We start from the raw sequence: 26366 nt of genomic DNA, 5'->3' as shown, positions 1-26366 counted from the left end.
TTCACAAAGCTCAGAATTAAGCACAAAAGGATATAATGAGAAGTCTTTGGTCTTGTGCCTATTCCCCGGGCAACCACTTTCCCACCTCAGAGACAACCAATGTTGTTTCTTTTGTACTCTGCAAAGATATGCTAGATATTTGCATATGTAACAGATATGCAAACACAGCATCTTTTCCCTTTTATCTACTGCTTTAAATGCCCACATAATTCTCTTCTCTTCCCTGACAGTATTATAGAGGTCATTCCTTACACACGTTTTGTAAGGACAAGTTCTGTATTGTTCTATAGATATGAGGTCATTCCTTACACACGTTTTGTAAGGACAAGTTCTGTATTGTTCTATAGATATGAGGTCATTCCTTACACAAAGTTTTGTAAGGACAAGTTCTGTATTGTTCTATAGATATGAGGTCATTCCTTACACACAGTTTTGTAAGGACAAGTTCTGTATTGTTCTATAGATATGAGGTCATTCCTTACACACAGTTTTGTAAGGACAAGTTCTGTATTGTTCTATAGATATGAGGTCATTCCTTACACACGTTTTGTAAGGAAAGTTCTGTATTGTTCTATAGATATGAGGTCATTCCTTACACACGTTTTGTAAGGACAAGTTCTGTATTGTTCTATAGATATGAGGTTATTTCTGGTGTTCTCATTGTGCACAGTGATTCCGTACATAAGCTTCCACTTCGTCAGTAACTATAGCTAGGACGGGAACCGCCCCTTCCTGAGAGCAGTAGCATCTGATTCTCCAACTGTGAACTTTTTTCTAAAAAGCCAAGATGTTCTAAGTTTGTTTTCAGTTTTAATTGAAGAAGAGATCAAGAAATAAATCTATTGGTTGGTGTATGTGGTACTTAGAAGGTTTGAGGTCTTAATTTCTAAGCAGGATGCTACAGACTAGCTGTAGGGATGGTCTGATCATGGAGTTGAAGTATAAGGTTATCAATAGACCAGATTCCTATTCCATGGTATCTGGAAGATAAATGGACTTTTCAGAGGCTCAGGCAATTGGTATGCTCCTGTTCGGGTTGCCATTTCCCTAGAAGGTTAGCACTAAATGTCCAGTTGCCGTCTTAGAAAGGTGAGACTTTGAGGGACAAAGACATAAAGCCATTCCATGCTCTGCTGTGCTCACAGAGGCCTCTGTATGTGTCTGGCCCACCATGTCCTTCTGGTCTCCTCTTTTGCAAATCATCACCTAACACTAACTAGCTGTTTGTTTTTCTTGCGTTCATTTTCTCTGCTGCTCCGTTCTGTTCCATCAGCCCCATTGCAGCCTGGTAAGACCCAGCAAGCACATGTATGTTTGTACAACCTTCCTGCTGTTGTCTCTTTATTGTCTGACTCTACAAATACAAAGAGTATTTCTCTACATACCCTGCTGAGTATTAAAGAGACCGTACTTGCCTGCCCAGCCAGGATTCCAGATAGGTGGTGTTGCCAGCAGTATACACATGATTAATCTCTCATTGGGATGACCAAGTTACAAGGTGGGGTGGGTTAGCTTTCATTGTTCAAAACTCTGGGCCCCCTCTAATAACAGAGCCTGTTCCTCTGGTCCCTCCCTTCCCAGCTTATTAGTGTGGTTTTTTTTTTGGTTTTTTTTTTTTTTTTGGTTTTTCAAGACAGGGTTTCTCTGTGGTTTTGGAGCCTGTCCTGGAACTAGCTCTTGTAGACCAGGCTGGTCTCAAACTCACAGATCCACCTGCCTCTGCCTCGCGAGTGCTGGGATTAAAGGCATGCACCACCACCACCCGGCTTAGTGTGTTTTCTTTATTCCTTCTCCAGGTTAAGTAGCCTGTCTTCTCTGGGAGACTCTACACCTGAACACATGTCCCCTTCCCACCACCACCAGCCCTCTGACACCTCTGAAACAACAGGTAACTGCTTTGTTGCATATCAGCACATAGACACAGGTATATGCCCCTATAGAGAAATCCTGTACACCTGTACACCTGAACCTTATGTTGAGCACATAATATGTGTGTTGGGGTTTATGTTAGGAGTTTTGTGTCAGTTGTCACTTTATACCAACCTAGGAAGTGTGTTTTATATTCTTATTTTGCAGATAAGGAAACTGAAGCGTGGAAAAGTTAGGGAACTTTCCCATCCTCACACTTACTGGAGACAGTTCTGCTGTAATCTAGAGCCCATGCCCCTGCCATCACAGAGTGCTATCGTATATGCACAGTATCGAGTAGAGACCCCAGCAAAGACAGTTGGTAGCCACACCCCTTTGTCCTTCCTCCTTTACTCAGTTTCTCTCCCTCCCTTTTTATTCTATGCATGAATATTGATATGAATAAGAGGATTTCTCCTGGCATTTATCATTCCTTGGATTTGGCAAGGAAACAAGCCTGAGTTATCTTCATGAGTTTTCCAGCTCCAACATCAGTCAGCTTTGGGGTTCCATTTGCTCTGTTCACTGGGTATAACAATGTAAAATTTCCAGTTAACCCACAGGGCTGTTTATCTTTAATACTAGATTAGAGGAACACTACTGGACTTAGACCTACCCTTTCTTCAATCAGTGTCATTCATGCAGGCCTAAAGGGACAGCCATTTCAGCACCTTAGGAAAGGGTCACTTCTCATATGGAATACAAAGTCGCTTACAGGTTTTTACCAGTCACTGAGGATGGAATATATTACAGCAGCATATGTGGACAGGGTGAATCTGGGGAACCGGATTAGTTGGGAAAGCTACTTAAAAAAGAAATTTTTTAAAGTGACTTGGATACACTGACTTTCAGTGTGACTGCCTGCCCAGACTCCTCTTCTCTGCCCCAACAGGTCTTGTTCAACGCTGCGTCATTATCCAAAAGGACCAGCATGGCTTTGGCTTCACAGTTAGTGGGGATCGAATCGTGTTGGTGCAGTCTGTGCGCCCTGGTGAGTGCTGTGACTGTTGGCAATGGACAGTTCTCAAAGGTGGGGGGGGGTGGTTTATGCAGTAGTGCTGTGTGACTTGGAGATTGCTTGAATGGGGGATCCCTAAGCGAATGGTGAATAAATTATTCTAGAACTAGCTCCCTATAGACACATGGGAAGGTCTCTGCCACACTGAGCCAGTAGGCAGAGTTTCCCTCAGTTGTGCCCAGCAGCTTGGTTTTTAATTGATTCCAGGTGTAGTCAAGATCAGCCATCCCAGAGACCAAGTGGCATGGCGGCACACACTTTTAATTTCAGAACTTGGGAAGTGGATCTTCTTATGTGTTTAAGGTCAACCTGATGTACATACTGAGTTCCAGCTAACCAAGTTCCAGCTAGCTAGTGAGACCCTGTTTTAAGAAAGAAAACAAAAGAGAGAAACTGCCAGGCATTTTGGCACACACCTTTAATCCCAGCACTTGGGAGGTAGGAGCAGGCCAATCTCGAGTTTGAGGGCAGCCTGGTTTACAAAGTGAGCTCCAGGACACCCAGGTCTACACAGAGAAACCCTGTTTTAAAAAGTCAAAATAATAATAAATAATAATATGAAAACCTGCCCACAGAGGCCAGAAGAGAATATGGGATTCCCTGAAACTGGAGTTACAGGTGGTTGTACGTGGTTCTGGACACCAGTCCAGGTCTCTCCAGCCCTAAATAGTTCACTTTAGATGAGGGGAGTCTTAATTACTGAACTGAAAAGTTATAATGGAGAGTAGACTATATATACCAGAAGCTTCTAGATATACTAGGTGAGGAGTTTAACAGATATATACAACTTAGAAGATATAATGACCATCTTGGGGAAAATTTACAAAATATAATATTTATACTTCTCATTAACTTGATTTGTGTGTTCTTGTGCTTCTTGGGTATAAATTAAGACTAAGAATAGAAGCTCTTCACAACTATATAGTGAGCAAAACCTGTGCGTCCTCCAGTTGAAAAGGTCAAGAGCATGTTCTTCTGAGCACCTTTCTTGATCAGCCAGCATCAGAAGGCCTTAATATGGTCTGTTTCGAGATGGTCTATCTCAATTGAAGAAACTATCAATGAGTTAAAAAAGTTTTTTAGTAGAATGGCATATTATTATCTCTAATAATAAGACACTAGAGAATATCTTTATGAACTTCTCAAGACTTAAATGTCACCAGTTTGAAACCTATTGTTTTAATTTATTTCTCCAGTTCTTAATATTACTTTCCTACCTATATTTACTACGGTCAACTTACCTTTCCCATGATATCAAATGGCTCTGTCTGACCTTAACACATCCAAATAAAGCAAAAATGCTCTTCTCAGATCCTCGCCCGCTGTGTTCACTGGGTGACGAGCAGAGCAGCAGCTGTGGCTTTCTTTATGAAGCACACTCTAGATTAAAAGTCATCATGTTGCTGGAGCAAAGTTGGATGTCCACCCAGGATTTGAATTCTGATACAAAATCTCAGAACAGATAATCTAGGACAGACTTTGGTGTGGATCTGGTGGCTTTTGTGGCGGTTACAGGACTCTGCTGACTGGCTCTTCTCCCTTCAGGAGGTGCAGCCATGAAAGCTGGTGTGAAAGAGGGTGACCGGATCATTAAAGTGAGTAAGCTTTCTCTCTCCTCCATCTTACGGTGGTGGCAGGGTCAGGAGCTGCCTAATGCGGTGGCCTGTGTTGTTCTTCATTTCAGTACTAGCTCTGGCAGCCACTAAACCAGGGTACTGCCATAGCAGGGAGAGGGACAAAGGGCTTCTGTGTTTTAGGCTCTTCAAGTTCATTGACCTTGAAGCATTCTGGAATAGGTTTTATTCATCCTTATTTCATAATATACAGAAAATAAGGTTAAGAAGAAACAGCTGTGGCCCTCGGGTTCTTACTTCAGTCTGACCTCCACACAGTGCTGACATGAGAGGACCTTCTGGATGTAGGAGTCCTGACTACATTAAAGAAATCCTAACTACAGAGACTTCTCCTCCAGTAAGGAAGAAGCCCATAGGGCCAATAGATAAACACAGGTATAACTGAAAAAAACCTATGGCTGGAGACATGGGTCTTATCCCTGAAAACTTAGAAGCCAGTTTGGAACTGACAATGTAAACTTGAGTAAACAAGTAACCAGAGGTAACTAGAAAGCACTGGGAAATGGCTTCCTAAAGAAATAGCATTTTAGACTTGGAAAAAGGTTTTCACCACTGTTACTCAATGTTATTTGTCCCTCCAACAGGTGAACGGCACCATGGTGACCAATAGCTCGCACCTGGAGGTGGTGAAACTTATCAAATGTGAGTTGGTTAGGGCATAACAACTAAAGAAAATAGACTTGGTGGCCTCTGGGACAGTTTGACACGTCTACTGACCTGAGAGGCTTCATTTATAGGTAGATATTGAGGCAGCTGAAAGCACATCTTTAGTCTTAACATAAGCAATCAACTTAAACTGATGCAAAACCCTAGTATGATGTCAAATAGCGGCACTATTAGCTTTCCAATAGAGAGCTTCATGTTTAGTGCACCGTCATTGCCACCTCTCCTGACCGTATCCTGAGACCACATTTCATTTACATGTCATCTGTTCCATTCACCTTCTTCCTTATTAGCTTCCTGTGGAGGCAGAAAAAGGGCAAAAATACTTTAGCCAGGAATACATAACAAGTGAGTCTATACATATAATCAAATAGAAGCAACAGTACTGAGGAAGTAAATAAGAATGTGGGAAATGTTAGGAGAATAGAAGGCTAGAGTTTGAGTGCCTGTTGTGTACCAGGCAGGAGTGTGCTAGACTTTACATTGCTTCAAAATTTGGTGAGATTAAGAAGTAAACTTGGCATGTTAGTGTACCCACACAATCCCAGCATCTAAACTGAGGCAGGAGGATTTAAGGCCATTCTTGGCTGCAGTGAAAGACTAACTTGAACCAGGTGGTGATGGCACACATCTTTAGTCCCAGCACTTGGGAAGCAGAGGCAAGGTGGATCTCTGTGAGTTCAAGGTCAGCCTGACCTACAAAGTTAGTTCCAGGACAACCAGAGCTATATAAAGAAATCCTGTCTTGGGAGGAAAAAAGCAAGGAGAGGGGAGAAACACTACTTTGAAAAAGCAAAAGGGCAGGGGGGGTGAGGTAGCCTTAGGAAGTGTTCCCTGAGATTATTTATGGGTGGAATTTTGGTTGGGGTTTCTGTGTGAGGGATTGAGAACTTGGTTGGTGCAGGGCAGGAGGACAGAAATTAGAAAATGGCTAGAACCTTTTTTTAAAAAGAAGATTTTAATCTGTAGTATTGTGAGGCTGCTTGAGAACGGTGGTACTGAAACAAGCCTCTTTTTCTCTCCTTCCAGCTGGCGCTTATGTTGCACTTACCCTCTTGGGCTCTTCGCCTTCCTCCATTGGTGTCTCTGGGCTTCAGCAGAACCCACCTCTGGCAGGAATACCCAGAGTTAACCCCGTGATTCCTCCGCCACCTCCTCCTCCACCCTTGCCACCCCCACAACACATTACAGGACCCAAGCCTCTGCAGGTATTAGTTTTACTGGCACCTACCGATCACTCTAAGTCCTAGAGTCTAGGGACTCTTTGAAGATCTCCCTCATTGGAACTTAAATTGAATGGGTTTGTGGTAAGCAGAAATAGGCCAAAGAGACATGTAAATACCACCAAAAAGTTAAATAAAAATGAAGTCTGCATAAAAGGATGTTCATGCTTTAGTGTCCTACTCCTCTGTGAATGAAGATGAGGCTTTATAGATGGCGTCCTCACTGTGTGAAGGATCTCACAGGGGACCCACCTGGGCCCCAGGTATGGACAGAAGTATCCCACGGAGATTGTTGCCAGTTGGTGTTGGGAGGGTGTGCTTGAAAGTCAAAGAGGAAGAGATTGGCTTCAGAGCAAAGGGGCTCCTGGAAGAGTGAAATAGAAGAAAGATTTAGAAAGAACCCAAAAAAGGTAGAAAAAGAGCCTTCAAGAGTAGAAGAGCCTGTGTGAAGACTTGAAGAAGGACAAGATGCAGATATGTGTAAAGAACAGGATTCTAGGTTGAAGAGAAGTCGAACTAGTTCTTTGGAGAAGTTAGAAAACAATTCAGTATGAAGGCTAATTACAGCTAGGTATTTTAGTTCAGTAATAATGTAAAACAACAAAAGATTTTATGTTTATTGCATTCCCGCAAGGTGTTGAATTATCCAGAATGTACTCATGAAATCAGGCTTTACTCTCAACATCTTTCCTCACTCAGGAATGAGCAAATATAAGAGAGTTAAGCTATTGAGCTAGTCCCCAGGTCTCACTACTATTATATTTCCATTCCTAGGATCCTGAAGTTCAAAAGCATGCCACTCAAATCCTCAGGAATATGCTGAGACAGGAGGAGAAAGAGTTACAGGTGAGATCACTGTTAAAGATAGACGGGTCTTTACTTTCATGCAGTAATTAATCCCTATGACAGCAATCTGCCAGTGTGTGCAGCTTTAATTTTTTATTTTTTGCGGCTTAATTTTGTAGACTAATTATAATAAAAACATCAGGGCCTGTGGGTATATAATATAGCCCAGTGGTAGAGCACATACTTGAGGCCCTAGGTTCAATCCCCAGCAAATAGAAAAGTACTGTCTTGAGACCATTAAAGGATTGTGTTGACTGAGTTTTCTGTCCTGCCTGGTTCCTGCAGTTATTAAGTCCCAAAGAAATCACACAGAGGTCTACATTAATCATAAACTGATTGGCCCATTAGCTCAGGCTTCTTATTAACTCTTATAACTTACATTAGCTCATTGTTCTTATCTGTGTTAGCCACATGGGTCAGTACCTTTTTCAGCGGTGCAGTCACATCTTGCTTCTTCCTTGTCTGGACAGGACTGAAGAGGGAGCTTCCCTCTTCCCAGAATTCTCCTGTTCTCATTGACCCGCCTCTACTTTCCTGTCTGGTTGTCCCGCCTATGCTTCCTGCCTGCTACTGGCCACTCAGCGTTTATTTAAAATATAATTGACAGAATATAGATGATTATCCCACACCAGGATTGCCTTTGGCCAATAGAATTAGTTAAAGCAGACCAGTGAATGAGTAGGAGAGCAGAATCCTATGGCTAATACATTAGGATGTTGAATATGTAAACTAAATATAAATAAATAAGAAAACAGCTAAAATGAGGAACTAGTAGAACTGAGGAAAATTGAAGTTCATTGGAATTCCTTTTTTTTTTTTTTTAATTTTTGAGGCAAGGTTTCTCTGTAGCTTTGGAGCTTGTGCTGGAATTAGCTCTTGTAGACCAGGCTAGCCTCAAACTCAGAGAGATCCTCCTGCCTCTGCCTCCTGAGTGCTGGGATTAAAGGTGTACACTACCACCTCCCAGGTGGAATTATTCTTAAGAGGATTCCAAAGAAGAGAAAAGTAAGCATGGGAGGTAGGGGTGGGCAGATGAATACTGGGTTTGACTGATGAAGAAGAAGATGAAAAAAGATACCAGACTAGGAAATGATAGGCACAGAGACCAAGAAGATTAATTTGGCTGGAATAGGCCAGTCTGTAAGTATTTACTACATATAAAACATTGTTTTAGTTTCTGTGGTATATAAAATGGAGATGAGTTGGTTCCTACCTTTAGTGTGCTTAAAATCTAATGGAAATTTCAAATTCTAGTAAGAGGGAAGTCATAAGAACAAAGAGTTTATATAGAAATAAAGGAAAAACAATTACAATGCCGTGTAAAAGCTTCACAGTAGAAATGGTGTTTGTGTTGAGTTTGGAAGAGTGGAACTTAAGCAGACAAAAAGAGGTAGAGGATAGCCAGGCACATACCTTTAATTTCAACACTTGAGAGGGAGAAGTAAATGGATCTCTGTGAATCTTAAACCAGCCTGGTCTACATAGATGTTTCAGGTCAACCACAGCTACAGAGAAAGACCTTGACTCAAAAATAAACAAAATTGGGGGCATTGCTAGTGAGGAAATAGTTAAGGTCAAGGCATGGAGTTGTGAAAACAGACTTAACAAGTATTGTGTTCTTGTGGTGTGCTAAGTCTTCTGTTGGAGCAATCAGTGGGGTAGCCTTCAAGGTACAAGTATGAATGGTTACAGGAATAAATGAGAGATGTACCTACCCTTAAGGAGTTTCTGCAATACCATAGGACATGACCAACTAAATGAAGATATATTGCATTGTAAATTGTTGCTTGTGTATTCACACTGGTTTACTAAGACATCGTTACAATATAAAACTAGACATGCAGATCAATGGACTAGCTAGCACTCAGAGCTCTAATATTAATGATTACAAAATGGCAGCTCATTTTCAACAAAGGTACTAAGACAATTCAATAGTGTTTGTCTCTTCAACAAATGGTACTAGATAACTTCATATCTACAAAGAATTAATCTGTATCCTTATCTTACAAAATTAACAAAATTAATTAAAAATGAATTAATAAAGCCAACAAACAAATGTATAAAACTCAAGAGCGATGAGAAAAGGGGGACTTGGTCTGGACTGAACATTGCAGATGTTGTTCTTGTTGTCCCTCAGGACCGTGTCTACACAGCATTTAAATTATGTTAGATAAATAATGAGGAAAGAAAAATATTAAACTTTTAGAAGGAAACATATGAATCATCATAACCTTGGATTAACTAATGGATTGTTTATGGTACTAAAAGTACAAGCATTCCCCCCAAAAGGTAATTGTATATCATCAAAATTAAAATGTCTGTGTATAAAGAAATAATGTAAAAAATAAAAGGGCAGCTCACAGAATAGAAGACATATTTCACGATCATATTAAGGATCTTATTACCAGAGTATGTAAAGAACTCTTTCACCTCAAGAATAAAAAAGCAAATAACAGGGCTAGAGAGATGGTTCAACTATCAAGAGCACTGGCTGCTCTTCCAGAGGACCCAGGTTCAATTCACAGCACCCATATGGCAGCTCACAATTGTCTGTAACTCCAGGTCCAGGGGATACAATGCTCTCTTCTGACTTTAGTGGGCCCTGCATGCATGTGGTACGCAGACATACATGCAGGCACAATACCCATACTCATAATAAAATAATTTTTTAAAAAGGTCAACACAACTAAAATTTTGGCAAGGGCTGATGTTTTTAAGTGGTAAGAGCACTTGCCTAGACCCTGGATTCCATTTCTACTCATCACTAGATGCAAGCATACAACAACCAAACTTAAAAATCAAAAACAACAACACCCAAAAAAAATTAGGTAGGAAACTGACTAATTCAAAATGTTACTTGATTTTTTTGATATTTACTTAGATTTTTTTTTTACATGTTCTTATTTTTAAGAGTGTGTGTGTGTGTGCAGGTCCCTCAAAGTCCAGAAGAAGATGGCAGATGCTCTGAGAGAGGAACAAATGATCTTAGCTTCGGAGACCTCTTTCCAGCCCCATAAGCTTTGTTCTTAAACTAAATAAAATTAACAAAAGATTTAAACAGTTCTCTAAAGAAGTCACGAGCCAGACATTGTGACATATGCCTGGAAATCTGAGGCAGAAGGATTGCAATTTGGAGGCCAGCCTAGGTTATGTAGTGAAAAACAACCTTAAAATTAACAATTAAAGAACTACAAATGGCCAATAAGCATATGAAAAGATGGGGAACTGCTTCTCAAAATGACAAGATACTGGGATTTTTATAGCCAAAATAGTAAAAAATCGTTTGTGGTAAGAGTTGTAGACAAACCTGAGAAATACTTGTTTATGTTTTGTCTACAAGTTCACCATCCTAATCTGTTTGCACCACCAATGGTGGGAATATAAAATAATACAGTCACAGGAAAACATTGGGTAGTTCTTCCCATTGCAATCCACTAAACACAGATGTAATCCACTCCTAGATAAATGCCAAGAAGAATTAAAAATACATATTCACACAAAATTTTATACATGAGCATTCATGACAACTATCTCTGTAATAGCCCAAAGGAAGCAACCTAGAGTCTGCCAACTAGTAAGAAATGTGGTATATCTACAACACAGTGAATATTTAGCCTTAAAAAAGAATGGAGTACTGATACATGCTATTAAATGGAAGAACCCTGAAGGCATACTAAGTGAAAGACAAAAGTTCACAAAATGTTGCAGTTCCATATATATGGAATGTCCAGAATAGGCAAATGCTCAAAGACAAAATAGACTCGTGGTTACTAGAGTGTGGAAAGTTGGGGAGGTAGGTTGACTGCTTACAAATACCAGCTTTCTTATTGAAGTCATTTCTGAAATTTGATAGTATATTTGCACAGTTGTGTAAATATACTAAAAAACCTCTATTATATACTTCATATAAGTTTAAGTTATATGAGTTATATCTTAATGACAAACTTGAAAATAACTTTTGGATACTGTGGAAACCTGACAGCATTACTGATTTATGCAGTACCTATCGAAGTTTTCAGGAGATGACAGTTGAGTGGGGTTCAGTCCACTGTGACCAAAACACTGCGAACAACAATGCAGGACAGTGGTTGGGAAGTGATTCGGCTCACTTAAAGATCTTAGACTTTCTCCTAAAGACTGTGGGAATTAGAGATTTTCAAATTAGTCTTCTTGAGAGAAGTGTGGTTTTGGAACTGGAGAAATGATTCTGCTGTTAAGGGTATTTAAGGGTTGTTCTTGCAGAGTACCCAAGTTCAGTTCCCAGCACCCACATTGGGCCACTCACAACTGCCTATAACTGCATTTTCTAGACATCAGATGCCTCTTCTGGCCTTTTGGGTGCCTGCACACATATACACTGAGGCACATCCACACACACTAAATAAAAAAATGTAAGTACATGTTAAGTGAATTGACATAAAGAAACCTTGGTGGTGGCTACTGTAGTATATAAGAGATGACGACGGATATGACAAGAACTAGAATTTAGAACAAAAAAGAAAGAACAGGAAAGAGACGTCTCAGAAGTCACATTATGGATAGTTACCGTCTGGTTAAGGAGAAAAAAGAGTAAAGGATGGCTCTGAGTTGGGTGCCACGGGTGGAATCTAATACAGGAGCAAGGCTTACGGGACAGAAATGAAGGTCAGCATTGAATGAGCCTGTGAGGCATTTAGGTAGACTGTCCTCTGGGAAACATCTCTGGAGAGAGGAGATTAGGGTATCCTCAGCAACAGTGTGGTCATTGAAGCTGGAATCTGGCTGAAATCAACACCAAATCAGAGAGGAGAATTCTAAAAATTGATTGAAGATCTGTGTGAATCTTTAGCAGTATACCAACCTCTAATATCCACATCCTTTGCTGCTCTTTCCTCTTTTAAAAGGTAGCTGCTGAGGTGATGGGGACAGGAAGAAAAAAATGGACTGTGGCTTAAAAGACAATGTGGATTGATAGAAGTAATTTTACTGTGGGAGTTTGCTTTTAATTTAGGGAACTTAGATGTCTTTAAAGGGTAGGACATAGGGAAGGAACCACTTGAAAAAGATTTTAAATTTGTCTGAACGATGTCTTAAGAAATGCTTAAAATTATCAGTGGTAAAGAATTTGACTTCTCTTCTGAGTCAGAAGAGATAATACAGATGTGTTGAAATGGAGTAATGTTGGAAAAAGTTCTTTTCAGATAATATCTGCTGAGACAGGGAATGTTTGGGGTTTGATAGACATGGAAAAGATAAATCTAAAATGTAGGGAATTTTAACAAGGTTAGCATGTAGCAGGAAGCTTCAGGTGAAGTCAGTTCATGTGTAAACGTAACATCTTCATTTGTTAAGTTTTGCTGCTGATTGCTTTTGTACAAAAGCATTAAATACCTGCTACGTATTAGGGCATACAACTGCCACAGCCACTCTGGCAAGCATGTCACAGTTACTCAGATATTAGGGTCATCTCATGATGCAGATACTGTCGTCTCCATTCCTGTTAGATGTATTCAAGCTTGTGCACGCCTACCCAGCTAGTACATAGAGGACCAAGATCTAATGCCAGTCTCCTCGGCCCTGTGCTCTCACTCTGCTGCGTGCTGACAATACATGCCTGCTCTTGAGACACCGCTCATGAAGCGGGGTTCTGGCTTCTCTAAATAAGCTTTTCCTCTCCTTTGTCTTTACTCTAACATTCTCTGTGTCGTGATCTGGTTAGTTACTTTAATACTTCACTCTTGAGTGCAAGTTGAGGAAGAGCTCATGTACAATGTGGGACCTCATCCAACCCTTAGAAATAGGAAGACGTTTTGGTTTTTTGGTTTGATTTTTTTCCCTTTCTTTCATATATTCTGTTTCTCATCAATCACCCCTTTTTTCTGATCCTAAATGATGCTGAAATAGCAGGCATCTACTAGCAGACAGAAATCTTCTCTTTTTTTTTGTGATAGCTACCTATTCTTACTGCTGTAAATCATCTATCCTCTACTAACCAGTCCTCTACCTTTTCCCTCCTTCTCCTTCTCCTCTTCTCTTTCTCCTTGCCCCTCCCTAGCGTATCTGTGAGGTGTATAGTCGGAACCCTGACAGCCTGCTAGAAGAGCAAATCGAAGGTGCCCGGCGGCGAGTCACTCAGTTACAGCTGAAGATCCAGCAGGAGACTGGTGGCTTAGTGGTGAGTGAGTGAGTGGAAGTAGGCGTTGCCCCAGGACCAGCACCATGCAGAGGGACTAGTGTAGAAGGAGGAAAGCAGGGCCGAAAGCCTCTTGAGCATGGCAAGAGTAGCACCAAAGAAGGTGCACTATTGCAGTACCTGCTGGTGATATCAGAGAGAGAAAAGCCTGTTTTATGTCCTACTGAAAAGAAGAAATAGAAATAAATTAGTCTGCTTTAATCTGCTAATTACTCTTCCCTTCTGAATAGCTTCCTCAAGAATGTGTATTCCTACTCTGGCATTACTCAGCGGTCATCCAGTAGCTTTTTCTTTAAGGACCTCCTCAAGGGAACACAAGTGCTTTCCAAGTCAGCCTCAGTTAAGGATCCCAGTCAGTTGAAAAGAAATGACACACAGGAGGAGGTTGTTTATCTTTTCTTCTCATCAGGGACTTTACCACTACTGTCTTGCTTATATCCTTCAGGCCTCAGTTCCTTGGGTAAGGAAGAACTAACCTTAGGAAATTATGGTACCCAAGAATAGTAAGTAGTTTCCCAAACCCATAGAAATGGTTTAAGGTGGAGCTGGAGAGATGGATCAGCAGTTAAAAGCACTAACTGTTCTTCCAGGGGACCCAATCCCTCCTCTGGCCTTCATGGGTACTACACACACTTGGTACACATACATACATGCATGCAAAATACTCATACACATAAAATAAAAATAAGTCTTTTTAAAATATTTTTAATTTGTTTAAGGCATTTGTCTTTCTTTTTAAACTGTTCTGTCCAGAAGTTGGTAAAAACATAGGAAACTAAACTTTAAAAATCTACTTTTCTAAAGGGACTTTCATATCATATAGTAGATGACTTAGATTATGGACATAGACCATCTAGTTTTGATTACCAGGTATAGTTCCCTCAGCTTTCAGACTCATGGCCAAGTAACTTAACCACTAAGAGCCTCTCTCTTCATTTCTTATTCGTAGAAGGATGCAACAGAATGTACCTGGTAAGGTATTGCCAGAACTAAGGCATACCACTAGCACCATGTATAAATGTGTGTGTGCCTGCTGCCATTGTTAATGTCTGTGTGACATGAATTTTGAGACTCTGAGCTGAGAATTGTGACATTTGGGCGCTAGCCCTGGTTTTCTTCATTGAACATCTGAGCTTCTTTCTGTCTCCTTATTTATGACATGGGAATAACCTGTTCTGCCTGGAGTTGCTGAAAGATTGAATGCAGTTAAGAAAAGTGCTTTGTGCACAGCTCTGCAGTGGCTGGGGCACAGAGCTTCGTGCCAGTACCAGTACTCCCATAGATACAGATGTTTTTAATGCGCTTTATTTATTTTTATTTTATATGCTCTGGTGTTTTGCCATGGGTGTCTGATTCATAGAACTGAAGTTACAGACAGCTGTGAGCTGTCATGTGGTTGCTGGGGATTGAACCTAGGTCCTCTGGAACAGCAGTCAGTGCTCTCAACCACTGAGCCATCTCTCCAGCCCCAACATATATGTTTAACATCTTTCCTCATTGCAAGTTTGGGATTTTTTTTATTCCTTAATGGTTATAAAATCTTTTCCTGTGTCCAACCTGAATAAGGCAATAAATGCTTCACTCTTCCAGGGTGAAGAGTGAAGAGAGATTTTTGTTAATTTTTACAATAATAATTAAACTACTTTTCCACCATTAGGGGTCACCACCTTCTCAGACTGCACATATGAAGCTGGGCATTTCCCATCTCTTCAAGCTGTGCATTTCCTAGGCAGTAAAGCAAAAGTAGCCACTTGCTATAAAAGCAAACATGGCTCTGACTGGTAGAAGGAAACAGGAGTGGGAGAGGCTCAAAGAAATTTCCCACTGTCTGGTCTTCTCTCTTTTAGGACATACTTCCACTCTATAGTGTCACCAGCCAGAGAACATCTGAAGGTAAATCCCCATCGTCCTCTGGGTCTGTATGAGCTTTCTTCTATGTTGGTCTCTCCCAATGGAACAGATTCCAAAATAATAAAGAAAAGGTGATATTAATACGCAGGACAGTTGGATGTATAGAAGTAAACAATGGCTAAGTAAGAAATAGGAGCTACTGGGGTGACAGGTCCAGACAGCTTGCTTGACAACATGCGGCACTTAGGAGCTTAACAAATTTTTGTGAAGAGGGGTGGCGACCAAAGAGTTAGGAATGAGCTGCAGACTAAGAGTAGCAGTAAGAACTAGAGTCTTATTTTAGGTGGTGGCATGTTCTGTGCCCAGATGCAGATATGGGCAGAGGAAAAGCCCAGTAAATCAGGAGAACCTGGAGGTCACAATATGAAAGAATTGAAGGACAGCTGGCAAAAGAAGGGAAGATGGCAGCTTCCACTTTCTGCCCAGTGCCCAAAATAAAGGCTATTCTTCACTCAAGGCCTGAGATCTTTTCTAAAACTGGTTTCTTCTCAGGCCGCCTCTCTCTGGATTCCCAGGAGGCAGACAGTGGCTTGGACTCTGGGACAGAACGCTTTCCCTCTGTCAGTGAGGTGAGTGCCAGCAGGTACATTTAAAATGTATGCATTCAATTTCCCACCCCTGGGCACCTCCTCCACAATTCTAGCTCTAGGGACATAGTCCCTGTGCTCTGGTTCCGAGTGGCTTTGACATGCATCCTCATGCTGGGTTATCACATCAGCTGACTGGCTCTGCTGTGGTATAATATAAAGGTGGCAGTGTTATCATGTGCTCTGCTGTGGTATGGAGGTGGCAGTGTTATCATGTGGCTCTGCTGTGGTATAATATAAAGGTAGCGGTGTTATCATGGCTCTGCTGTGGTATAATATAAAGGTAGCAGTGTTATCATGTGGCTCTGCTGTGGTATAATATAAAGGTAGCGGTGTTATCATGGCTCTGCTGTGGTATAATATAAAGGTGGCAGTGTTATCATGTGCTCTGCTGTGGTATAATATAAAGGTGGCAGTGTTATCATGTGCTCTGCTGTGGTATGGAGGTGGCAGTGTTATCATGTGGCTCTGCTGTGGTATAATATAAAGGTGGCAGTGTTATCATGTGCTCTGCTGTGGTATAATATAAAGGTAGCAGTGTTATCATGTGTCTCTGCTGTGGTATAATATAAAGGTGGCAGTGTTATCATGTGCTCTGCTGTGGTATAATATAAAGGTAGCAGTGTTATCACTGTGGCTCTGCTGTGGTATAATATAAAGGTGGCAGTGTTATCATGTGCTCTGCTGTGGTATGGAGGTGGCAGTGTTATCATGTGCTCTGCTGTGGTATAATATAAATGTGGCAGTGTTATCATGTTGCTCTGCTGTGGTATAATATAAAGGTAGCAGTGTTATCACTGTGGCTCTGCTGTGGTATAATATAAAGGTGGCAGTGTTATCATGTGCTCTGCTGTGGTATGGAGGTGGCAGTGTTATCATGTGCTCTGCTGTGGTATAATATAAATGTGGCAGTGTTATCATGTGGCTCTGCTGTGGTATAATATAAAGGTGGCAGTGTTATCACTGTGGCTCTGCTGTGGTATAATATAAAGGTGGCAGTGTTATCATGTGCTCTGCTGTGGTATGGAGGTGGCAGTGTTATCATGTGCTCTGCTGTGGTATAATATAAAGGTGGCAGTGTTATCACTGTGGCTCTGCTGTGGTATAATATAAAGGTGGCAGTGTTATCATGGCTCTGCTGTGGTATAATATAAAGGTGGCAGTGTTATCATGTGGCTCTGCTGTGGTATAATATAAAGGTGGCAGTGTTATCATGGCTCTGCTGTGGTATAATATAAAGGTGGCAGTGTTATCATGTGGCTCTGCTGTGGTATAATATAAAGGTAGCAGTGTTATCATGTGGCTCTGCTGTGGTATAATATAAAGGTAGCAGTGTTATCATGTGCTCTGCTGTGGTATAATATAAAGGTGGCAGTGTTATCATGTGGCTCTGCTGTGGTATGGAGGTGGCAGTGTTATCACTGTGGCTCTGCTGTGGTATAATATAAAGGTGGCGGTGTTATCATGTGCTCTGCTGTGGTATAATATAAAGGTGGCAGTGTTATCATGTTGCTCTGCTGTGGTATGGAGGTGGCAGTGTTATCACTGTGGCTCATCTTTGAGAGCAAGTTAATGAACCCCACCTAGTCAGGTGTGATACTCACTTTCTTTGCTGCACATCTTTTTCTACTTTAATCATAAATTTTCAGATTTTCTTATCTCAAAGGTTATCTCTCTTCTAGTTGCTCTCAGTTGGCATATAAGATTATTAATATAAAAATAAGAAAGAATAGAATGAGTAGAAGAATGATAACAATAGTAAAATATCTATTTAGCCAGACTCATTAAACATGGAAATAAGTGTTAAAAATATACTAAAATTGTAATATAAGTAACATTTGGAATTTCCTTTTCTCACTGCTGGTAACTGACTATTGGTGAGAGGGTGATGGATATCTGTAAAAGAATAGATAATCTTGGAAAGTAACCAGAAAGTGGCGGGATGGAGGTAACCTATAGTTTGTGTACATGAGAGGTGATATGGCAATGAAGTTTGTGAACTATGACTGAGACTTCCTGATTGAATAGATACACAAGCTCTTTGGCTCTCAATAAGTCAATAAGTCTCATGGTTCTCAGAGAGCTGTTAGATAGAATAGTGTACAATCAAGAACGCTGTGAGTGTCAGTGGTTATCATTATAGAGTTGTCTGAATGAGATTCCTTATCATAGAATTCTCTTCCTCTAGTCATTGATGAATCGGAACTCAGTACTGTCAGATCCTGGACTAGACAGCCCTCAGACTTCTCCTGTAATCCTGGCCAGAGTGGCCCAGCACCATAGACGACAGAGCTTGGATACACCAGTGCTCCCATCCAGTGACCAGGTGAGAACGATGGGAACAACCCCAGTCCTTCTCCTTTCACACCTAGGACAGAAAGAGCCTGTCTCAATGGCGGGGGGGGGGGGGGAATTAATTGTATAATGGGAGAATTTTTCAAGATTTTGTTTATTTATTTATGTGTATGAGTGTTTTGCCTGGGTATATGTCTTTACCACATACATACTTAGAGGCTAGAAAAAAGGCATCAAATCCCTTAGAACTAGAGTTACACAAACACATAAGTAAAAATAAAATAAAATCTAATTGAAAAATGCCTAGAGTATACAAAAACTTTAAAAAAAAGAGAGAGAGAGAGAGATAAACTTTAAAAAATAGCAAGAAATTGGGGCTGGAGAGATGGCTCAAGTGGTTAAGAGCATTGCCTGCTCTTCCAAAGGTCCTGAGTTCAATTCCCAGCAACCACATGGTGGCTCACAACCATCTGTAATGGGGTCTGGTGCCCTCTTCTGGCCTGCAGATATACACACAGACAGAATATTGTATACATAATAAATAAATAAATAAATAAATAAAAATAGCAAGAAATCAAAAACCTAGTCAATAAGTGGGCTAATGAAGTGAAGAAATGGTTCTCAAAATATGAACTACAGCACACACCTTTAATCTCAACTCTCTGGAGACAGAGGCAGGTGAATCTCTGTGAGTTCCAGGCCAATCTGATCTACAGAGCAAGTACCAGAACAGGCTCCAAAGCTACAAAAAGAAACCCTGTCTCAAAAAAATAAAATATAATTATATATTTGGACTAAAAATGGTCGATAAACATGAAAAGATACTCAACCTTATTAACTACTAGGGAAATGTATATTTCTATATTGAGATCCATACAGAATGGCAATCATTAAGAAAATACATAACAGAGGTTGGTGAAGATGTAGATTAAAGGGAACCTTATATATTGCTGGTGGTAGTATAAACTAGTCCTAGCTACAATAGAAGTCAATATGAAAATTTCTTAAAAACTAAAAATAGGTCTTCTATGTGACCATTGAGTGACCCTATTTCTGAGGCAGCCTGAACAGAAATCTACTCACCCCAGTTAGGGAACAGATGACAGACTAAAGTCTGGATACCAGCCGGGTGGTAGTGGTGGCACATACCTTTAATCCCCAGCCCTGGGGAGGCAGAGGCAGATGAATCTCTGTGAGTTCAAGGCCAGCCTGGTGTACAAGAGCTAGTTCCAAGACAGGCTCCAAAGCTACAGGGAACCCCTGTCTCGAACAAAACAAAAATAAATAAGGAAGGAAGGTAGGTAGGTAGTTAGGTATGGATACCACTAAAGTACAATTTGGTAAACTTGAGTTTTTATTGGTATTACTTATTGGAGTATGGGTGAAGTATTAGTTACAAGAACAGAAATATTCAAAGGTCAAAAGCATCATCAAAAGCCCACCCTAGGATGAGTGACAAATCATGAACCTAGAGTATAACTTAGAGTCAACTTGACAAATTGGAGAATGTCTCTTCCAGATAGCTCAGTTGGTCTGAAGGTATTTCTCAGCAGTCCTTATTGCTTTGGTATGCTTGAGGAAGGAGTGGCCTCGTGCATTTGATCAGTCCCAGAGATTTCCTGAAGCTTCTGAGTTGTTTACTTCCTGAGTCATAAGATCTTAGAGAAAATTTCTTTATAACCAATGACAATCTATACCACTCTGGATTACAGACATTTGCATGTCCATATTTATAGCAACACAGATCACAGTAGCTGAGTTATGGAACCAGCCATGGTGTTCAGCAACAGGAATAAAGAAAATGTGATGTGTATACACAGTGGAGTTTTTCAACCATAATGAACAACAAAATCTTGTCATTTGCATAAAAATAGATGCAACTGGAGCTAATCATAAGAATAAAGTCAAATTAAGAGAGACAAATAGCATACGTTTTTGCTCGTCTGCTAACTTTTGGCTTTCTATAGATACATAAAATCATGTTTTGTGTCCATAATATGACTGTCCCTAGAGACAAAGGAGACCAACAGGAGGAAAACACTAGAAAGGGGAAATCATGGAGCAGTGGAATACGCTCAGAATCAATATATGCTTGTTTACAAAAACAGATAGGGCTTTTCTGTGTAGCTTTGGAGCCTGTCCAGGAACTCAATCTGTAGACCATGCTGGCCTCAAACTCAAAGAGATCTAAGATTAAAGATGTGCATCACCACCGCCTGGCTAAAACTTTTTAAAAATAGATTTACTTCTAAAATAATTCTCCCCAAACAAGCTAAAATCGAGTCTTTTTTATGCTTTTGCCAGAGATTCTTAGGGCATCTAGAAAACACGGGCCTCAAAGACTGGGTGTTACAAGATATTGGAGGGTCTTGGGGTATGTCTGAAAAGAACAAATACAGCTTGCCAGCCTAACTCTGTGCCTTTGAATGTGTGAAAGGCTCTCAGGGCCTCCGTCTTCCAATTTATTCAATGCTTTCAGGGTCTTTCAGTCATTCTGGGGTAGAGGTAGGTGACTGTCCAAAACACAGAAGAAAGTATTAGGGAAAGCTTCTTGAGAAAGTGCATGAGTAAAATTAGTAGTTTCAGAAACAAGTCTCTCTTGGAGAATCACTAAAAACGGCAGGAAATGTAGTCACTAGAAAATTGTTGATAATTTTCCCAGCATTTGGGTGGCAGAGGCAAGAGGATCTTGTGAGTTTGAGGCCAATCTGGTCTACATATAGTGAGTTCCAGGGCAGCCAGATCTACATAGTGAGACCCTGTCTCAAATAAAATAAAATAAAATATAAAAATAAAATATTAGTAGCTCAGGGAACCTTTAGAAAATCTGACCTATAAAGCATTTGAAAAGTTTATGTGGTGTGAAGTCTCTTGGAGTCATTACTGGTATATCAGTTAGGATTAGTATTTTATTAAAATTCATGGAAAGAGAAAAGAAAAACAAAAGCCAGGGTCTAAAGAGTTTGAGTTTTAACAGGGAATAGGGGAGGGAAATATGCATGTCAGTGTCTGAGGAGATCGGCTCCATCCTCCCTCACTAAGGGAGACAAAGGCAGATCCGCTCTGTGTCTCTAGCAGTTACTAATCCACATACTTGCTTGGCCACCCTAGTCAGCAGCACTGTGGTAGTTGCTGTATTAGAATTGGAGAATGTGTTTAGGGAGAACAGTAGTGATTTGGTCTGTTTAGGAAAACACAAGTCTCCAACCCAGTAGTGGGGCAGTCAGTTCTTTGTTAAAGGACACTCATTCCTCATCCTTTGCAAACAGAAAGAACATTTTTCTAATCTCCCATTTTCTTGTGTCATGTGACCAGACTGCTCTATTTCTGCTGTGCCCCACCCAGAAGCAGTTGGCTTTCTGCAAGTGGAAATGGATACATCTGTGCTGAACTGTGGGATTAGCTGAATGGCCATTTTAGAGTTAGGCTCCTAAACAAATGCCACTGAGGAAGTTGAATCCATGTCTTCTGTAATTTCTCATCTCTCCTTCAGGGTGTAGATCAAAGCCCAAAGCCTCTGATTATTGGCCCAGAGGAAGATTATGACCCAGGTTATTACAACAATGAGGTAACGGTTTTCTGGTTTACTCCTTTTGTCTTCCTCCCTTGCTTTACCCATATTGCCCTTGACTGGAAGCAGTTTGATTAGTACCAATTCTCAAATGAACCTATGGGGAAGGAGGCTCAGCTAACAGAGCCCAGAAAGAAGAAAGCATGAGAATAATGTTTGCTGTCTGTCTCCTGTCAGCCGTTCTCAATTTTTCTGCCTTTCAGAGCGACATCATCTTCCAAGATCTTGAAAAACTGAAATCACATCCAGCCCACTTGGCAGTTTTCCTACGTTACATCTTCTCTCAGGCAGACCCTGGTCCACTGGTAAGTCACAATTGTCATTCTTGCAGTGCCTGCTTCTGCTCAGTAGGGAGAATCTCTGACCACTGTGCCTTATCTCTTTATGTATCTAGCTTTTATGTCAGATCCATAGGCAAAGTCAGGCATGTCCAAAACAGACAAAACTAAAAAGAAGATGAAACCTATTGTGTCATGCAGCTGACCACACCTGTAGCCTGAGGATCCTGTCTTGGGGGGGTGGGAGGAAGAGACATTCGAGAAGATGGATAAAGTTCACAGTGCCACAAGGTGGTACCCAGAGCCATCACCTCATACCCTCTCATCCCTGCTACTGCATAGAAACAAGGGCTGATGGTAGAGGAAAGCTGGTATTGTGTTCTTTAAAGTAAGTCTTGTGCAAGGAATGAGTTGCTGTCTTTTTCTTTCTGGAAATACCACAATTAGAGTCCAGAATGAACATTGATTTGCTCAAAGGAAATTCATTGAATACCTGTTTTGTTTAGTCCCAAATGCTGATATCTCAGAAGCATTCCTGAAAAAGATGAAGCACATCACCAAGAGGAACAAAGTAAAAGCCCTTCAAGAACAGTACATAGGGCTGGAGAGCTGGCTCAGAGGTTAAGAGCACTGACTGCTCTTCCAGAGGTCCTGAGTTCAATTCCCAGCAACCACATGGTGGCTCACAGCCATCTAGAATGAGATCTGGTGCCCTCTTCTGGCATGTTGTATACATAATAAATAAATCTTTAAAAAAAGGAAAAAAAGAAAAGAACAGTACATAAACAAGTGAAGACACCACTAGAAATGTCCAGTGTGGAAGGAGACAGAATAGAGGAATGATCAACGTGAAATATGCTGAGGGAAGGAAACTGAAATGCTTGCCTTTTTTCAGCCTCATCATTGTTGACATTTTAGACTGGAAAATTCTTTGTTGTGGGAGGAGATCTTAATTTGGAGATATTTAGCCATTTACTGGACTTTACCCCTAGATGACAGTAGGAACCACTCCCTAGTAAATTCAGACATTATCAGACATTCTCCAGGTAAAGTCACTCCTGGTGAAGATCCACGGCTCTAACCCAGTTTCTCTGTTGTTCTAGCTTTTTTATTTGTGTTCAGAAGTTTATCAACAGACAAATCCCAAAGATTCCCGAAGTTTGGGGAAAGACATCTGGAATATTTTCCTAGAGAAAAGTGCGGTAAGAATGTCATGGCTTAGAATACAATTCCATATTCCGCATCACAAGCAAAGGAAACCCAAACAAAATATTCAAGCCAAATAAAGACAAGTTGTTTTTTGTTTTTAACAAAAATGTGTTTCTTGGGGTAGTTCTAACTCATCTTGAACCAGGTGCTTTCAGTGCTGCTTCCTCCTGGAGAGGAGCATCTTCCTGTCAGCTTTGCTTTTCCTCCTGTGGCTGACAGGACTGTGAGGTAGCCAACACATAAGACTGCTGTTTTTGCATAGCATCCTGGGCATTTCACATCCATAAAGTAGAAATCAGAGCTCTACACCAGATGCTTTTTCTTATATTCCGCCTCTCCTCTTCTGGAGAGGGATGAGGGAGCCCTTTTGTCAGAGACATGTTCTCATAGGGAGGTCATCACTGTAAGCAAGTGAGTGTCACAGCTCTGGAGCTGATCCTGGCTTATTGGGAAGCCAGGCTATATCTAGAGCTGCAATAGGACAACTCTGGAAGCTAGAACCGCAATAGCACAGCTCAGCCCTTGGAGGGAAAGGTGTCCTGATTTACCGGGAAGTTGGGCTACCTGAAGCTGGGGTGCAGTGGGGTATGGTTTACCCACAGGATATATCAATCCTGCTCTTCTCCTAGAGAGTTGCTACGTTCCTAAGGGAACATCCTAGCAGAGCTATCCATTTCTGTGACCCAAGATGTTACTTCTTCTACTACTCTCTGCTAAAAGGGAGCCTTTGCAGAAATGCAGCAACCTCTTCCTCGTGAAAAGTTTCTTTTTCTGCTCAGCCCTCTAAGTGAACATCTCAGCAAGGTTCTTCTGTTCTGCTGAGCCTTGCTCAGCCCTCCTAAAGGAATGTCTCTGCAAGGTTTTTCTGCTCAGTCCCTTAAGGGACATCCCAGCAAAGTTCTTCTGTTCTGTGCAGACAAATGAAGATCTTCACCCAAGATTCTTGAGAAAGAGATTTCCAGGAGAGCAGCTGCCTCTGCTGGGATGGGAAAGGACAGCCAGCAACTGAACAGTCTTATAAAGGGCTTCTTAGGGGTGGAATTTTCCCAGAGAATTTTTCTGCTCAGGGATTAGTTGGTTTAGTTGATCATGGGCAGAGATGGCTCTGATTTCGGGGCCTAACTGCGTTTCTTTCACTGGTCCTGGTCCTTTGGCTCTGATTCTATGGTCAGGGCATGTGTCTTTCTCTGACTCTGATCCTAGAGACTAAGTGTGTTTCTTTGGCACTGGTTTCCGAGTCAGGGTGTGTTTCTTTGGTTTTGGGTTCAGTAATAAAGTGTTTCTTTCCCTGGCTCAGGTTTCAGATCCTGGGTGTGTTTCTTTCGCTGGCTCTGGGTTTAGAGTCAAAGTGCTCAGGGATTGGTTGGTTTTCCTTGACTGGCGCTTTTACCCCAATCACCACCAGAAAGCTAGAGATGGATTTTTTAAGACCTTTTCTCTCTAAGAGATTAGGATTCCTGGATTCTGTTCCTTCCTCTCAAAGATCTACCTTTCCTAAGGCTGGAGATGACTCAGTGACTAAGAGCACGTGTTGCTCTTCCAGGGGTCCCAGGTTTGATTCCCAGCACGAACATGGTAGCTCACAAACATCTGTAACTCCCCAACAGACACTAGCCACTCACGTGCTACATAGACATACACACAGACAAAACACCCAAACACATAAACTATTTTTTAATTTAAAGGATTTATCTCCTTTGTATGTCTCTTTAGTTCTACATGTGGAATATAAAACGCCTTTCTGCACAGTAGTTAGAGATAGAGCAGTGGTTCACCAGAAAACACAGAGATTTACATTAGGATTCATAACAGTAGCAAAATTACAGTTATGAAGTAGCAAAAAAAATAATTTTATGGTTGGGGGGGGTCACCACAGCATGAGGAACTATACTGAAGGGTCTCCACATTAGGAAGGTTGAGAACTGCCAAGAAAGATTTCTAACAGCTCTCCAAATCTCGTCTGCCTTTCCTTACCTGGGTGAAGAGACAGGCGCAAGATCATCAGGTGATCTGGATCAGTGAGGCAAGGAAAGTGTAAGTTTCTGAGATTCAGCAGGCCTTGCTGTCATTCCCTAAGAGGGAGGAATGAGCCCCTGCATCTGAACTGGGTTCTCCGGGAAGTGTCAGGATTCTGCCTGGAGCATCTGCTTTGCAGATGACAGTCCTTATCTTGACTTTATAATCTGATCAACTAAACTAATTTCGAAATGATTATATCTTCTCACAGTTGGCTACTGGGACTAATAAGGTTGGGGAAATTTGGTTTTCCTCAGTGTTTTGCATTTACTGCCTTTGGTGGGTCTTGAGTAAGAAGGTTAGAGCTGCCAGGTACTCTGCCATCTCTTACAGAACCACATCAATATCCAGCCATGTGGCGAGAGATTTAAGGGCACATGCCAGGGTATCATGCTAAGTGCAGGACTAGGTGACACATACCCAGTTTCCACTGGTAGCAAAGGAGAGGAACAGCAATGCATCGAGTAACAAAGGTTGTCCTTTTGGAGCCACTCAGAGGCAAAAGAGAGTCCAGCAGCTAATTTGACAGTGGTCCATTCTACATTCCATGCTTCAGAGTAAAAACACCACTGGGTCACCCTCAGAATGTAGTACCAACTTGTCTTGTAAACTCGTGTGCCATTTCCCAAAGTCCTAGCCTAGAATTCAAGTCCAAAATTGGAGATGAGAAAGAGGGAAAGGGTTGGTATAGACAAGAGATAAAATAGCATTACCAGATCCTGTGTACCTGCATACTATCCGTCTGCTTGGTGCTTGCAACCTCATGACTTCTGTCCCCACTCTTTTGTTTTATAGCCTCTCAGAGTGAAGATCCCTGAGGTGTTGCAGGCTGAAATCGGTAAGTTGGTCATTGCTCTGGTTTCCTTTTTTTTCCCCCTTTTTTTATTTTTAAAAAAAAAAAAACAGTCCAAATTCCCCCTCCCTCCCCTCCTTCCAGTCCCCTCCCTCTCCCTCCACAGACCTTCCCCCAACCCCTCCAACCTTAAGGAAATGCCATGTACCCCGCCCTGTGGAAAATTCAAGGCCCTGCCTACT

General features: G+C 41.3%; 1 protein-coding gene across 8 annotated transcripts in view; it reads left to right on the top strand.

The window, feature by feature from the left end:
* The window catches only part of Arhgef11 (Rho guanine nucleotide exchange factor 11), a 135715-nt gene that overhangs the window by 74403 nt on the left and 34946 nt on the right, over positions 1 to 26366 (top strand). For 5 of the 8 annotated variants that reach the window (XM_075978666.1, XM_075978664.1, XM_075978660.1 and 2 more), the window contains 15 exons: positions 1274 to 1288; positions 1797 to 1888; positions 2801 to 2899; positions 4472 to 4521; positions 5145 to 5202; positions 6253 to 6431; positions 7221 to 7292; positions 13327 to 13446; positions 15312 to 15357; positions 15868 to 15944; positions 18151 to 18288; positions 21751 to 21825; positions 22032 to 22133; positions 23210 to 23308; positions 26127 to 26169. In XM_075978666.1, coding sequence (XP_075834781.1) covers positions 1274 to 1288; positions 1797 to 1888; positions 2801 to 2899; positions 4472 to 4521; positions 5145 to 5202; positions 6253 to 6431; positions 7221 to 7292; positions 13327 to 13446; positions 15312 to 15357; positions 15868 to 15944; positions 18151 to 18288; positions 21751 to 21825; positions 22032 to 22133; positions 23210 to 23308; positions 26127 to 26169 — 1265 coding nt within the window. The remainder of the gene's footprint in view (positions 1 to 1273; positions 1289 to 1796; positions 1889 to 2800; positions 2900 to 4471; positions 4522 to 5144; positions 5203 to 6252; positions 6432 to 7220; positions 7293 to 13326; positions 13447 to 15311; positions 15358 to 15867; positions 15945 to 18150; positions 18289 to 21750; positions 21826 to 22031; positions 22134 to 23209; positions 23309 to 26126; positions 26170 to 26366) is intronic. The other 3 variants (XM_075978665.1, XM_075978661.1, XM_075978667.1) reach the window with 2 other exon arrangements.

Source organism: Microtus pennsylvanicus, chromosome 7, assembly GCF_037038515.1.
Source record: "Microtus pennsylvanicus isolate mMicPen1 chromosome 7, mMicPen1.hap1, whole genome shotgun sequence".
Taxonomy (NCBI): Eukaryota; Metazoa; Chordata; class Mammalia; order Rodentia; family Cricetidae; genus Microtus; species Microtus pennsylvanicus.
This window is presented reverse-complemented; position numbering and strand designations above follow the sequence as displayed.